General features: G+C 38.7%; 1 protein-coding gene across 6 annotated transcripts in view; it reads right to left on the bottom strand.

Moving 5' to 3' along the window:
• The window catches only part of MAP3K20 (mitogen-activated protein kinase kinase kinase 20), a 204,077-nt gene that overhangs the window by 94,203 nt on the left and 93,104 nt on the right, over positions 1-16,770 (bottom strand). For all 6 annotated transcript variants that reach the window (XM_021075200.1, XM_013990583.2, XM_021075199.1 and 3 more), the window contains exons 3-4: positions 15,891-15,978; positions 3,164-3,265 (exon numbers count right to left, since the gene is read on the bottom strand). In XM_021075200.1, coding sequence (XP_020930859.1) covers positions 3,164-3,265; positions 15,891-15,978 — 190 coding nt within the window. The remainder of the gene's footprint in view (positions 1-3,163; positions 3,266-15,890; positions 15,979-16,770) is intronic.

Here is a 16,770-nt window from a genome sequence, read left to right as displayed (position 1 = left end):
GTGGTATAGGCTGGCAGCAACAGCTCTGATTAGACCCCTAGCCTGGGGTGAGATGCTAAAAAAAGACAAAAGACAAAAAAAAAAAAAAAAAAAAAAAAAAAAGAATCAAATTCCTGCAGTTTCCATTGTGGCTCAGTGGCTTATGAACCCGACTAGTATCCATGAGAATGCACGTTCCATCCCTGGCCTCGCTCAGTGGGTTAAGGATCTGGCATTGCTGTGCGCTGCAGTGTAGGTCATAGATAGACGCAGCTCGGATCTGGCATTGCTGTGGCTGTGGTTAGGCCAGCAGCCGCAACTCTGATTTGACCCCTAGCCTGGGAACTTCCATATGCAGCTCGGATCTGGCATTGCTGTGGCTGTGGTGTAGGCCAGCAGCCGCAACTCTGATTTGACCCCTAGCCTGGGAACTTCCATATGCTGCAGGCGCAGCCTTTAAAAAAAAAAAAAAATCAAATTCCTGAATACTTTTTCTGGTAGAAACTGTTTAATTATTATTAGAGGTAGAGCTAGATAGTTTCTATATTTGCTGAAAAAGAATTTCAAAAAACATTCAAGTACAAAAGCTTTAAATATAGACACTTTCTTCCTCATGCAGATGTTATGAGAAAAAGTACTATACATTATTTGTGTAGAACATATAGTATACATTTATAGAATATTTAGTGTACATAAACAGTTGTAATCACAATCATATAAAATTCTATGTAATGGTTTTATAGAGCTTCCTACAACTCCGCCTTATTTTTATTGCAAACAATTAAGAAGGCTGAAAAATACCTCCATCAATTTTAGAACAGAAGGTTTCTTTAAAGAGATTTGACAGGTGTCACTTTGGGGAGATCTGGAATCATTTGGAGACTGGATCCAGGTTTATTTGCTTTCATTGTTCCTTTTACAGGTTGCTGACTGACTTGTAGCAATTTCAGATATACTGGCTGGTCTGCCCTCCATTCTTCTTTCCACTCAGAAAGAAAAGCATCTTTTTCTGCCTTGGAGGAATAATTCTCTCTGCAGTGATGTTAAGCGATGCCTATTTCAAAATGCATGAATCAACTCTTATCTGAAATGAATTATTCATTCTCTGATTTCTCAATATCTTGTTGCTTCAGTGGCTTCAATCACAGTGAAACCAAAGGGCATGGCTGAATTAAAAACAGAATCAACAACGATCAGCCTTCCGATTTCACACGTTCTCTAAGCTCTACACATAGCTTTGTCGGAGAGGCCGAAGTCATTCCGAAAGCACTGATTTCTTCCTCCTTTAGTAGGCTACTTTAAATATTAAGTATTACTTGCGACTATAAATAAACAAGTCTCTTCTCTGCCTCACTCTTTTTACCTGAGGCCAAACTTTCCTTTCAGATTAATTCATTAGCCACCAGACAGTGGTGTATTATTTGATTACTGTGTAGTTCTGGACACTGTCCCATGGTCCACTCCCATTTTCTCCATCCCTGTTTTTTACTTCTAGTTCCAGTTTGCTATTTAGTCCTGTTCCTTCTCGTCCTGTCCTTCCGTGGCAAAGTGCCAGGGCTCTTGAGAAACTCCAGGAATGACCCGGCTGATCTGGAGCCAAAGGACTTGTCCCTTCTGCAGGGACTGCTGCAGGGGAAGGGACCAGGAGGGGTGAGGTTTACAGGTTGGAGGCCAGGAAAGCTTAAGCCGAGTGTGCACAACAGGAAGCCGAGTGACTGGTGTCAGCTGATTTGTTTGCTATCTATCCTTCCTAAGTGCCATTAAGTAATAAGATGGGTGTAATTGGCTGAGCACCCTAAATGCAAATGTCTGTAAGGTGAAGTGTTTTAAGTCAAGGACTGCTTGTGTTATGTGCTTACATTTATGTAAGTGTATTCCTTTTTCCACAATGCTTCAGGCAATTTCCAGTAAGAGCACATTACCCTGCTTACAAACAGGTGGCCCCTGTGTATTCCTGACATGGAGAGAAGTGGCTATGCTGTGACATGAAAATGTCTTGAAGAATGTGAAATTTTAAGGCTGATTTGAGATGTCTGATGCATGAATACACAATTAAGTTAATTAACACAGCTAAAGCCTTAAGTACACCATCCTAAACCTTGCGCTTATTACTCTTATAAGGTAATGAAGTATCACTCAAGCAGCAGCATTTAGCATGAAACTTTTTTTTTTAATTTTCACTTTTTCTGTTTGAAGAATTTGGCAGGTGTTGATAAAACTTTAAACGGACAAGATAATTCCCCAAAGGAAAGACTATTACTTTTTGGAAGTCCCTGTGCGACGTCCCAGTGAAAGCAAAGTATGAGGTGCTTTCCTCATTGACGGCTAAATATCCTTGTATTCGTTTTGTAAAAAAATGTTTGTACAGATTGGAGTAGCAAAATGCAAAGGAGTTAATTGCCCCAGTAAAATTTGGACACACTTGCTTTCTAGGGGTTGCTAGAATACAAATGTAACTATCAGCATTCATTATTTAGATTAATTGGTTTCCAAAACAACTGTGACAGTTATAAATAAAATTTAGAAACATTCAGTTAGGAAAATGGAAAATAAAAAGACAAAAATAAATGGAATTTAAATTGCTTCAGAAAGCATTTGTCTACGCAGGAATTTAAGAGGGAAAAAGAACCAGGCACCTTGTTTAGGGACTTTTGTGTATCAAAAATATTTCAATTCCAAGGATGATTTCCAAACTTACATTAAATCTAAAATAAAATCTGAATTGCTTTCCCATGGCAGGGCAAATAAAAAAGGTTTTTGCAACGGATTACTATTTTTTAAGGTACTATTAAGTATACAAAATGAGTAGAACTAATTCCTACAATAAGTCATGTTTTCTGGATACTGTGTCTAAGTAGAGAACAACACAGAATTATGATCTTTCCATTTCATGTGTCAAACAAGCTGGCCGATTACGTCACAAAATGTGGCAAAAATGGCTTCCCCCCGGTTGCCACTGATACTCTTGGAACTTGGTAAATAAATAAGGGAAAGGAGAGAAAAGGAATGCAGGAGTTAGAAAAGCAATGACCTAAAATACTATGTGCACAGTAAGTTGCAGAATTCTTGGTACTTTTGGTTTGAAAAGAGAAGAACATTACGACACAGAATAAGAAATCTTCCTTCTTAAGTCGCCAGGTCAGGGTGCCCTCCACCAATTCTGTAAGAAAATTCGAAGCATTACCTTTGGCTACATCAGTGGCCCAGGTCATAATGTGATCCATGTCCATCTCTTCACTTCTGTTACTGTTAATGTAATCATAGAGTGATCCCAGAGAAGCATATTCTGTTTGCAAAGGAAAGATAAGCATATCATTAAAACCAAGGCACATTTCGGAAACAAGATTTCATAGTTTCATTGGGAAAACACGTGTGTGTGTGTGTGTGTGTGTGTAATTAAACCATTTTGCTGTACACCTGAAAGTAACACATTGGAAATCAACTATTTTTCAATACTAATTTAAAAAAGCATTTCAATAGAACTGAGAAACACAGAGGTGTTGCAAGAATGTATTTGAAACAAAGGCAGGCATGAATATAGGTATTTCTTTTAAAAACTTTTATCAGATACATAAGGTGAAACATATGAGGCAGAGGGTTTATGTGACAATATAAGCAAATCAATATCTGCTGCCTCAGGATTTGGAAGAGCCCTTTAGTTTTAAGCACAAAAAGCCAAGAAAATAAGAAAATTCCTTAAAAATTGCTTTTAGATATAAATTAGTATCATAAAATTCACCTACTTTAAGTGCACGATTTGATGATTCTTTTTGTAAACTTAGAAAGTTGGGCAACCACCACTACAATCCAATTTTAGAACTCTTCCGTGATCCCAGATAATTCCCTTATGCCCACTCATAGTTAATCACCACTCTCAACCCCAACCCTGTGATCAGTTTTCTCGCTCTACAAAAGGGCCTTTTCCAGACGTTTCACATAAATGGATCTGACTTCTTCTGCTTTGTATGTTTTCAAGACTCACTCATGTCATAACATGTGTCAGTATTTCATTCCTTTCTATTGTCGGATAATATTCCACTGTATGGATTTATTTATTCATTGACTGATAGACATATGGATGGCTCCCAGCTTTTGGCTATTACAAACAATGCTCCCAAGAACATTTGTGTTCACATCTTTGTGTGGAAATCTATTTTCACTTCTCTTGGGTAGATTCCTAGGAGTAGAATTGCTAGATCATATGTTAGGTTTGTCTTTAACTTTTTAAGAAACTCTCAAACTGCTTTCCAAGGAAGTTGTACCTTTTTATTTATTTATTCATTTTTGTCTTTTTTGCCATTTCTTGGGCTGCTCCCTCAGCATATGGAGGTTCCCAGGCTAGGGGTCCAATCGGAGCTGTAGCCGCCGGCCTACACCACAGCCACAGCAATGCAGACTCCTAGCCACGTAATGGGGATGATCTAGTGGTGTCTCATATTTTTAATTTGCATTTTCCTAGTGAATAACAAAGCTGGCATCTGTTCATGTGCCCTTTAGCCTCTTGTATACACTCAGGCAAAATGTCTATTCAAATCACTTGCCCATTCTAAAACTATGCTGTTTTATTAATATTCAGTTCTAGGAGTTCCCCTCATGGCTCAGCGGGTTATGAACCCAACTAGTATTCATGAAGATGCGGGTTTGATCCCTGGACTTGCTCAGTGGGTTCAGGATCGGGCGTTGCCGTGGCTGTGGTATAGGCCAGCAGCTGCAGGTCTGATTCAACCCCTAGTCTGGGAACTTCCATATGCCTCAGATTCGGTCACTTAAAAAAAAAAAATCGAGTTCTCAAATTTCCTTATTTCTTCTGGATGCAAGTCCTTTATCAGATTTATGAAATGTAAATATTTTCTCCCATTTGTAACTTGTCTTTTCATTTTCTTTTTCTTTTTTTGGCCATCCCTGCATCATGAGGAAGTTCCTAGGCCAGGGATCAAACCAGCTTTAGTAGCAACGTCAGAGCCTTATCCCACTGTGCCACAAGAGAACTCCTATCTCTTCATTTTCTTAATTGTACCTTTCAAAGAGTAGAAATTCTTAATTTTGATAAAGTCAAATTTATCAATTTTTCTTTTACAGATTATGCTTTTAATGTCATATCCTGGAACTCCTTGCTTAACCCAAAGGTATGAAGATTTTCTCCTATTCTTTCTTTTGAAGTTTTATAGTTTTAGCTCTTAAACTTAGGTCTATGATCCACTTTGAGTTTATTTTTGCATATGGTTTAAGGTGAGGGTGTAAGATTGTTGTTGTTGTTGTTTTTTTCCTGAATGTGGTTTTCTAATTGTCACAGCACAGTTTGATGAATAGACTATGCTTACCCACTGAATTGTCTTGCACTTTTGTTGAAAATCAATTGATGATCAGTGCTAAGGTTTTTTTCCTCAATTCTTTTTTTTTTTTTTTTTTTTTGGTCTTTTTGTCTTCTAGGGCCGCACCCACAGCATATGGAGGTTCCCAGGCTAAGGATCCAATCTGAGCTGTAGCTGCCAGCCTCCACCACAGCCACAGCAACAAGGGATCAGAGCCTCATCTTCGACTTACACCACAGCTCACGGCAATGCCAGATCCTTAACCCACTGAACGAGGCTAGGGATCGAACCCACATTCTCATGGATGCTAGGTGGGTTCGTTAACTGCTGAGCCACGATGGGAACTCTTTTTCCCTAAATTCTTTTTTTTTTTTTTTTTGTCTTTTTGCTATTTCTTGGGCCGCTCCCGCGGCATATGGAGGTTCCCAGGCTAGGGGTCGAATCGGAGCTGTAGCTGCCAGCCTATGGGATCCGAGCCACGTCTGCAACCTACACCACAGCTCACGGCAATGCCGGATCGTCAACCCACTGAGCAAGGGCAGGGGCCAAACCCACAACCTCATGGTTTCTAGTCGGATTGGTTAACCACTGCGCCACAATGGGAACTCCCCTAAATTCTTAATTTTGTTCCATCAATCTATATGCCTGTCCTGTGCCAATACTGAACTATGCTAATTACTGGAGGTTTATGATAAGTTTTTTTTTTTTTTTTTTTTTTTTTTTTTGTCTTTTTGCTATTTCTTGGGCCGCTCCCGCGGCATATGGAGGTTCCCAGGCTAGGGGTCCAATTGGAGCTGTAGCCACCGGCCTATGCCAGAGCCACAGCAACGCTGGATCCGAGCCGCGTCTGCAACCTACACCACAGCTCACGGCAACGCCGGATCGTTAACCCACTGAGCAAGGGCAGGGACCGAACCCGAAACCCCATGGTTCCTAGTCGGATTCGTTAACCACTGCACCACGACGGGAACTCCCATGATAAGTTTTGAAATGAGGCAAAGTCCTTAAACTTAGACCTTCCTTCCCTCCCTCCCTTTCTCCTTTCTTTCTTTTTTTATTTTTGGCCATACCTGCAGCATGTGGAAGCTCCGAGGGCAGGGAGCAACCTAAGCCACTCGTGACAATGCTGGATTCCTAACCCACTGTGCCACAAGGAAACTCCAGACTTAGATGTTTCTTTTCTCTTTTTTCTGTCTTTTTGGGGCTGTACCCGCAGCATATGTAGGTTCCCAGGCTAGGGGTTGAATCAGAGCTGTAGCTGCCGGCCTACACCACAGCCATAGCAACTCAGGATCTGAGCCACATCTTCAACTTACACCACAGCTCCCGGTAATGCTGGATCATTAAACCACTGAGCAAGGCCTGGGATTGAACCCCCATCCTCATGGATACTAGGCGGGTTTGTTAACTGCTGAGCCACGATGGGAACTCCAGGTGTTTCTTAAAACTGGTTTGGCTATTCTAGGCCTTTTGCATTTTTATGTGAATTTTAGGATCATCTTGTCAATTTCTTACAAAAAAGTCTGCTGAGATTTAGATAGGAATTGTTTTGAATTTGTAAATCAATTTGGGGACAACTGCCATCTTGACAATATTGAGTCTTTCAAACGATGAACATATAATCTCTCCATTTATTCAGATCTTTATTTTCTCTCAGTAGTGTTTTGTGCTTTTATTACACAAGTCTTACTTATGTTAAATTTAATACCCAAATACTTGTTCTTTTTGATAGCAGTGTGAATGGAAATAATTTTAAATTTCATTTTTAGACTCTTCATTCTTAGTACGTAGAGATACAAGTGATTTCTATATATTGATCTTGGATTCTTGTGACCTTGCTTATTAACATGTCTATTAGTTTTGGTATTTTTTGGTGGATTCCTGGGGTTTTCTGATTCTTACAGAATCACATCATATAAGACAGTTTTACTTCTTTCTTTCCAATCTAGATCCCTTTTATTTTCTTTTTCTTGCCTGGTTATATTGGCTAGAACCTCCAGTGCAATACTGAAAAGATGTGGTACAAGCAAACCTCACTCTTGTTCCTAATCTTAGAGGTAAAGCATTCAATTTTTCACCATTAAATATTACATTAGCTGTGGGTTTTAACAGATGCTATTTATCAGGTTGAAAAAAATTCCCTTTTATGTCTAGTCTTTTGAGATTTCTTATTATAAACGAGTGTTGTCTATCCCAAATGGCTTTTTGTCTTTATTCCATTATCCAGTATGGTGTTTGACATTAACTGATTTCAGATAAGTCAACCTTGTATTTCTAGGATAAATTCCATTTGGTTGTGGCATATAATCCTTTTTATTGGTGGCTGCATTCAGTTTGTTAATATGGAGTCAAGGCTTTTTGCATCTGTGCTCAGAGCGGATACTGGTCTGTAGTTTTCTTACGTTTTTGTTTGACTTTGGATAATATTGGCCTTATAGAACGAGTTGGTAAGTGTTCTTTCTTCTATCTTCTGAAAGAGTATGGGATGGACTGGTGTTATTTTTTTCTATAAACATTGGATAGAATTTACCAGTGAAATAATCTGGGTCTGGGCTTTTCATTATGGAAATACTTTAAATTATGAATTCTGATTACTTCACTTTCGATAAGTCTGGTCAGATTTTCTATTTCTTCTTGAGTCAGTTGCGATAATTTGTATCTCTTTAGGGATTTGTTCATTGCTTGTAAATTATCTAATATGTTGGTATAAAATTGGTCATAATATTCCAATATATTCCTTTTAAACTTCTGTAGGGACCACCATGCTATCCTTTCCTTCATTCTTTTATTATTTATACTTGGGGTTTTTTTTGTTTTTGCTTTTTAGGGCTACACCTGCAGCATATGGAGGTTCCCAGGTTAGGGGTCTAATCAGAGATGCAGCTGCTGGCCTACGCCAGAGCCACAGCAACGTGGGATCAGAGCCAAGTCTGCAACCTACACCACAGCTCACGGCAACGCCGGATCCCTTTCCTTCATTCTTGATTTTGCTAATTTTGTATTTTCTTTTTTATTGGTTCAATCCAGTTAAAGTTTCGTCATTTTTAATGATATTTTCAAAGGCCAAATTTTTAGTTTGATTTTCTCTATTATTTTTGTCTTCTATGTTATTACATTCTACTCTAATCTTTATTATTTCCTTTCATTGGCTTGCTTTGGGTTTATTTTTTTCCTTTTATAGTTTGTCAAGGTTCAAACTTAAAGATCAATTCTAGACCTTTTGTTTTGACATAGATATTTAAAGTTAATAAATTTCCCCCTTATAACTTTATCTACCACCTATAATTTTGATATGCAGCATTTTCATTTTCTCTCTGTCCGAAACATTTTTTTTTCATTTTCTTTTTTTTTTTTTTGCTTTTTAGGGCCATACCCACAGCATATGGAAGTTTCCAGGCTAGGGGTCGAATCAGAGCTATAGCTGCTAGCCTACACCATCGCCGCAGCAATGCTGGATCCAAGCCACATCTGCGACCTACACCGAAGTTGACAGCAACGCCAGATCCCCAACTCACCGAGCGAGGCAAGGGATCAAACGTGCATCCTCAAGAATACCACTAGTCAGATTTGCTTCCCCTGTGCCACCTTGGGAACTCCCACCTGTCCAAAACATTTTATTTATTTATTTATTTGGTTGTTTGTTTGTTTTTGCTTTTTAGGGCTGCATTCTTGGCCTTAGGAGGTTCCCAGGCTAGGGGTCCAATTGGAGCTGTAGCCGCCGGCCTACACCACAGCAACGCAGGATCCAAGCTGCTTCTGCAACCTACACCAGAGCTCACCACAACGCCGGCTCCCCAACCCACTGAACAAGGCCAGGGATAGAACCCGCAACCTCATGGTTCCTGGTCAGATTCGTTAACCACTGCGCCATGACGGGAACTCCTGTATTTATATTTTTAAAGTCAGCAAAACACTGTTACGATTGTTGCTTTTCACAATCTTATATTTTTGGAGATGTTAAGAAGAAATGAGAACAAAAATATATATGGACTCTTTTCTGTTAACCCACAAATTTATCGTTTCCAGCACCTTTATTTCTTCCTATGGGTTTGAATTATTATTTCGTATCATTTTCTTTCTGCCTGAAGGGCTTCTTTTACTATTTCTCACAAGGAAGGACTACTAGCAACAAATTCTCTCGTCCTTTATTCAAGAAGGTCTTTGCTTTGCTTTCATTTATAAAGGTAATTGTGCTGGACACGGTTTTTTTCTTTTAGCACTTTAAATGTCTAATGCTGGAGTTCCCATCGTAGTGCAGCGGAAATGAATCCAACTAGGAACCATGAGGTTGTGGGTTTGATCCCTGGTCTTGCTCAGTGGGTTAAGGATTTGGTGTTGCTGTGAGCTTTGGTTAGGTCACAGACTCAGCTTGGGTCCTGTGTTGCTGTGGCTGTGGTGTAGGCTGGCAGCTGTAGCTCTCATTTGACCCCTAGCCTGGGAATCTCCATATGCTGCGGGTGCGGCCCTCAAAAAAGCAAAAAAAAAAAAAAAAAAGTCTATTGCCTTTTAGCCTCTGTTGTTAGCCACTTCCTACATCTTGTTCCCTTGTATCTGAGAAGTTGCTTTTCTCTTACTACTTTCAAGATTTTCACTTTATCTTCATCAACAGTTTGACCATGATGTATCTAGGTGTGGGTTCTTTTGCATTTATCCCACATAGAGTTGGTCAAGTTTCTCAATTATGTAGATGAATGTATTTTTATCATATTCAAGTTGGTTTTTTTGGACATTATTTCTTCAAGTATTTTTCTATTTTCTATTGTTATATTTTTCTACCCTCCTTTTCTCCTTTCTCTGCTGTTAACTGGTATTCTTGATATTAGTACATAGTTTCTGTACATCTCTTAAATTTTTTTTCTTTTGAGATTGAATAGATTCTACTGATACAGTTTTAAGTTCACTGATTTTTTTTCTGCTATTTCAAATCTGATGTTATATTTCTAGAGATTATATCACTTCAATTACTGTCTTTTTCAACTCCAGAATTTCCATGGGATCCTTAAAACCTTTTTTTTTTTCCCACTTACTTGATGAGACTCTCTATTTTTATTCATTGTTTTCATACTTTTCCTTGATTCTTTAGTTCCCTTTACTTCTCTTAACAGATTGATACTTTGAAATCTCTGTATGTTAACTCCAATATCTGGGGACACTTAGAAACGACTTCCACTGATGGCTTTCCTTCCTGAATATAGATCAAATATTTCTGTTTCTTTACATGTCTTGTAATTTTTTTAAAAAATTGAGCAGTTTGGATAATGGATTGTAGCACCTCTAGATTCTGACTCCCCCCACTCCAGAAGTTGTACTTTATATTTTGTTTGTTTAATAATTTGCTTGGGCTAAATTTATGAAATCTATCTACCCTACAGTGTTCCCCTAGTGATGTCCATGCTCAGTTGTTGTTGTTTGTATTTATTTATTTATTTATTTATTTATTGTTGATCATATATTTATTTTTGTTGCTGTTTTTAAATCTTGTTTTTATTTCTAAGCCTGGACTTTTATAGGACCTGTCTTATATCTGTATAAGTAAATGATCAACCAATAATTATACACAAGAAGTGCTTAAATACCCTGGGCTGAAAGATTTGTGTGCTGAGTAGTGACAGCACATTCGAAATTCACCCTAGTCTTTACTTTCCACTAGGCCTTTTTTGCCTCCTTTTCATACAGCCTCAGAGCTAACAGTGAGCATGGAGATGGCTTGGGGCCTCTCCAGTCTGCATATGTGTGCAGCCTCAGCCAGGAATGCATTTGCCCCAGTCACAACCCTTTATTCAGGCTAGTAGAACTGTTGGCTCTCCCTGCTCACCCGCCACCAGGATTATCACTTCCACTGACAAGGCTGCTGGATGCAGGCATTACCCATTGTTCCCAATCTGGTGAGCACCCTTCAGCTATGGCCTGCCTTTGGTTCTGACTGAGCTGGGATGGGGGGCAGGTAAAAAGAATGAGAACAACCCCTGCCAAGAGCACTGCTGACTCCCACTACCATTACCCAAAGTCAGCAGTTTTTCACACACAAACACTTCTCAGATTGTTGTTAGCCTCTGGCCAATTTCCAGAAGGCCAAAAATTTTATCCAGATTTATTGGTGCTTTTGGGGAGAGGATTTGCTGACCTCGTAATTCATCTGTAGCTGGAAGTCCCTCCCAGAAAACTCCCTTTTATATTAAAGGCCAGTTTGGAGAAAGGATGAGCCTCATTTTAGAAGGCTGAGAATTAACCCACTCAAGTTTAATGATTTATAATTTCAACGTCATAATGATAATGTCCACATTTTCAACAAATAGCTTTTAAGAATTTCTCCTCTTTCTGAAAACATAAGGCAGGAATAATATTCTGAAACTAAAGTCAATTCATGCAATTAAATGTATGTTATGAGAATTTATTCCTTGAGAAAAATAGTAGTACTTATAACAAAACATGAATTACCTCAGTGATAAGACTCACATTCCCATTTTTTTGTTCCTATTTAATTTTTATCTTGACATCAAAGTTATGTAAGAAGAATCAGCCAAATAGCATAAAACTACAAAAATAATCTTACGTGAGTAAAGGAATGGCAAGCAAGGGAAGAGTTTGAATTTTACTATAAAATAGGAGTTCCCGTCATGGTGCAGTGGTTAACAAATCCGACTAGGAACTATGAGGTTGCAGGTCCTATCCCTGGCCTCTCTCAGTGGGTTAAAGATCTGGCATTGCCATGAGCTGTGGTGTAGGTCGAAGACTCGGCTCGGATCCCCAGTTGCTGTGGCTCTGGCGTAGGCCGGCAGCAACAACTCTGATTAGACCCCTGGCTTGGGAACCTCCGTATGCCATGGGTGCGGCCCTAAAAAGACAAAAGACATAAATAAATAAATAAAATTTTACTATAAAGTAGTTCGGTCCAATGTAACAATAAATGCATTGGTAGTCTATACTAATAGGTTAATAGGTAGTATACAACCAAATACTCTAGACAATTAAGCTGCTTTCTATAAATAAAAAAAAAAATCTCTGGTGATATACCAAATAGTTCTGCATTACTAAAATAGCACTTGGTAGACGACTGCTTCATATCCTTTAAGAGGTACTGTGGATGCCAAATATAAAGCAAAATTCAACTTCATCACCAAAAAATTATCCCTCAGAAAAAAGTGGGAAACTTCATATTCAGATACTTCTAAAATTTCTCATATTATAGGGTGCCCTCTCAATTACTTTATTTTAGGTCTTTTGGGCTTTGTTTTGTTTTGTTTTTTTGGCCACACTGGCATCATGCGCAAGTTCTAGGGACTGAACTCACCCCACAGCAGTGACCTGAACCACAGCAGTAACAACTGGATCTTTAACCATTAGGCCACCAGGGAACTCCTCAATCACTTTATTTGGAAGAACAAAACATATTTGCAGAAAAAAAATCTCTAAGCCTGAGATTACATCAAAGCTAGTTTTTAAAGGCTTACAGAGGTCACCTGTATGAATAAGAAACTACAACTACAAAAAAGAGACAACCAAATTTAACACAGAGTGATTATTTATGGACCTGTGAGCTCTCAATTGCCAAGTGTGGGATGTCCTTAAAAATAGGTCTTCTAAAGTTCGCTTTAAAAAGTGATAGTTAGGGTTGTAAACATACTTCATGGGACTAAAATAGCCAAAATCCTACTGTTATGCCATTGGGCACTTGTATTGAGATAAATATCCAAAGACAGCATCTTACAGAGCAGCAAAAACTACTATATTTTGAACATCTTAGACTACAGGAAAGATGATTTGTGATACTGTGATATATATATATTTGTTTTTTTCCTGTTTCTGGCATAAGTCTTCTAAAATCCTTGTAATTTACTAATAAGCAAAAAGAGCAATGAGAACATCTTTTGTTATAATATTTGGTCTTTGTTCCTTGGTTCCTGAAATAGCTCCCGAGCCATAAAGGTGAAAGGGGAATCTTTTTACTCATAACAAAACCACATTTGAGTTTGCATTAATGAAGTAACTTTTAGAAAGCCCCTAAGGATGGGGGCTGGTTGCCAGGGGAAGAAAGCAAGCAATCAGAGGGTTGAAACTTTCAGCCTACTCCCCGGGGCCCCCCCGACCTGCCCCTCCGTGCCTCCCCCCAACCAATACACACACCTCTGAGGAGGGAGGAGAGGACAGGAGGCTAAAAATGACCAATGGTCAGTGATTTAATCAATCATGCTTACACAGTGAAATCTCTATAAAAATCCAAAAGGATGGGGTTCAGACAGGTTCTATATTGGTGGGCAAAACACATCCACATGCTAGAGGGGGTGGCTCACTCCAAAGGCAGACATCTCTGTGCTCAGGGCCCTTCTGGACTTCACCTTATGTATCTCTTCAGCTGGCTGCTCACTTTTATCCTTTAATATCCTTTGTAAAACCAGTAATCTAGTAAGCAAACTATTTTCCTGAGTTCTGTGAGCTGCTCCAGCATTTAATCAAATCCAAGGAGGCCATCCTAAGAGTTTCCCATTTATAGCCACCCCCCCCCCTCAGGGGTTATCTTACCATCACATTCCTAGCTCTGAAGTATTTAGTTAGTAAAGAAAAAAAAAAAGTTAAAAGACTGAGAGTAGTACACAATTAAGGTTTCCAAAGATCAAAGAAAAGATAATCCACTCTTACATCTTTTTTTTTTTTTTTTTTGACTTTGGAGTCTGAGAGTCTAGTCACCCCATTTCTTTGTAGACCTGGAGGAAAGAAGTTCACTTCCTTTCAAGGGAAATAAAGTGGCGGCTGCCTCTTGGACTCTGTCCCAGGTCTTCTCATAAGCCGGTTTTATAAAATCTTCTCTGTGATGTGAAGTTTCAGCAAACACACACACACAGGTGCACACATAACACATACATCCTCTCATCCAGAAGTCATCAATTCTACTCCCATCATTCACATATGAGAAAACTGAGCCATAGATCTTCAGTGACCCATATGTGCAGCTTTGGGAGAATCAAGACAAGATCTCACATGTCTCAATTCCTATCCCGGTGTTCATTCCATTCCATCACCCTGATAAATTATTCTTTCAAGTCCTCAGTATGAGTGACAACAGCTGCCTGCCGCAATAACCTTTTCTACTAACAAGTACATTCAAGTTGGAATATATTCAAGCCATTGAAGTCTCCCCCTCTCAGAACCCCAACATCTGAGAAAGACGATGAGGTTCTAAAGAGGGGGAGCTGGCCAGGCTGAGTGATCAAGATCTGTGTGCCTGTCTGTCTCTCTTTCTGTCTTAACCTCCCCATATGAAGACTTCTTTGTGTTCATTTCAAGAAGCAGGGCAAGTGTTATTTATCATCCCTAATCCATCTGATCTTCCGAACTTGACTCAGTTTGCCCATGTTTCCCTCAGTATCTGTGGGGGACTGGCTCCAGGACCGCTTGCAGATACCAAAATCCATGGATGCTCAAGTAACTTATATAAAATGGAGCAGTACAGTCAGCCCCCTCCATATCTGCTGGATCTATGCTCTGCTCAAGTCTTCCAGAACCTAGCTTGTACACACAAAGAGATTCTGCACAAAATCAATCAAGAAATTTATACCACTGTGATTCTACCCCTAGCTGGGTAACCTTGGAAAAATACTTAGTGTTTTTAGGTTCTTTTTAAAAAAATTTTTCTTTTTATTAAAGTATAGGTGATTTACAATGTTGCAGCAATTTCTGCCATACAGCAGAGTGACCCAGTCGAGTTTTAGTTTCTTAAGTGAAATAGAAATTATTTTATCTATCTCATAGGATTATTCTAAATGTTAGATGAGATAATTGTGAGTCCTTTTTTATTAAGGGTGTCTTTGTTATTTTATACAAAGACAATCCAGGTTCTTACTGCTAGAGTAGAAAATAGAGCTCATCTTTCAAGGTTTTCTTGTGTGTTTTGTTTGAATCAAAGAATTGCCACGATAAAGAACTTGATCAAAGTTATTTATGGTAAAACTGAACATTATACTTATCATAGATGTGTGTTCACTGGATTATACAGATGAAGGTATAAAGTACTAAAAATATATGCCTTTCGGTGTATTTTTATATGGCAGAATTTTATGCGTGCCCCTTTTTAGAAAGGGTATTTCCATCAGTTATAAACTGCTGCTCCAAATTGTGTGATAATTTAGATGAAGGTCATTACCAACCCAGATGACCAAACCTGAAAAATATTATTCTCATGTCAGAGACCTTGAAGAAAGAATACTCTAATGGGATTAAAATGTCTTGCAAAGAATTACAACATGAAGAGCTCAAGAAATCTTAATTTGTAAAAGGTCACAGAGTTACAAAAAACATCGCTCATTTCAACTAATTAAATGAAATTTTAGTTAAACGGCACCTTTAAATATTGGTATTGCAGCTGCAAGTGCATTTAAATAGCATTTACGCAGATATAATTACCACAATTAAACATGGGTAGAAGTGGAAACACCATTCTTAATTATATTGATATAATCAGTTTTATTAATGCTTTATAGCAACAAAAGTGACACCTGACAGTAGCACACAATTCATGACTGAACCTAATATTAAGCATTTTAGCATATTAAAGAATCTAAAGCTAGGTAACCGGGGAAAGAAAGAAGTCAAACGAGTTCCTACCTGTGACGATACCATAGTTGGGAGGTTCAAGAATTACTCCATAAAACTGGATGATGTTTCTGTGACTGAGGACACTGAGTATTTCTGCCTGTTCAAAAAAACAAACACAAAATTGCATAAAATTTATAAATGTCTCACAAAATAGGTTTCCTATTCGATTTTCTTTTACGTACATTTATAAAGATGTATATGTGCTCAGCAAGTATGTGATGCTGATAAAACTGTCTTTGGCAGCATTCTTACAAATTAAGCATTTATATGAGGCTTCCTGAAAAACTTAAAAAAGAAGTTGGGGTGAATTGGCAATAGAAGAGGTTACCCATCGGCAAGTTAGCAAGACTGACAGCAGAGGAGGATGACTAAGGGAAGATACCATATTTATTTACAGTCAAAGCCCTCTTCCTAAGAGTTAAGTCCATTTTCTCTGCATAATGTCTCCTCCGGGAGTCTACAACAAGACTGAACTTCTACTGAACAGTCACAAAAAATTGAGGTAGGAGAGTTCCCCTCGTGGTGCAGCAGAAAGGTTGTGCATTTGATCCCTGGCCTCGCTCACTGGGTTAAGGATCCAGCACTGCTGTGTGCTGTGGTGTAGATCACAGATGCGGCAAGGATCCTGCGTTGCTGTGGCTGTGGTATAGGCCAGCAGCTGTAGTTCTGATTGGACCCCTAGTCTGGACACCTCCATATGCCTCGGGTACGGCCCTAAAAAGCAAAAAAAAAAAAAAAAAAAAAAAAAAAACAAACAAAAAAATTGAGGTAGGGCTTCTTAAATATTACTGGAATAGATTCAGGTAATACCCAATTATATTATTTATCTAATCATTCATTTAAAATAGATTATTGCTCTTACACTGTGTGTATGCAAGGTATTGTAAAG

Source organism: Sus scrofa, chromosome 15, assembly GCF_000003025.6.
Source record: "Sus scrofa isolate TJ Tabasco breed Duroc chromosome 15, Sscrofa11.1, whole genome shotgun sequence".
Taxonomy (NCBI): Eukaryota; Metazoa; Chordata; class Mammalia; order Artiodactyla; family Suidae; genus Sus; species Sus scrofa.
The sequence above is the reverse complement of the archived record's forward strand: the minus strand, read 5'-3'. Positions and strand labels throughout refer to the sequence as shown.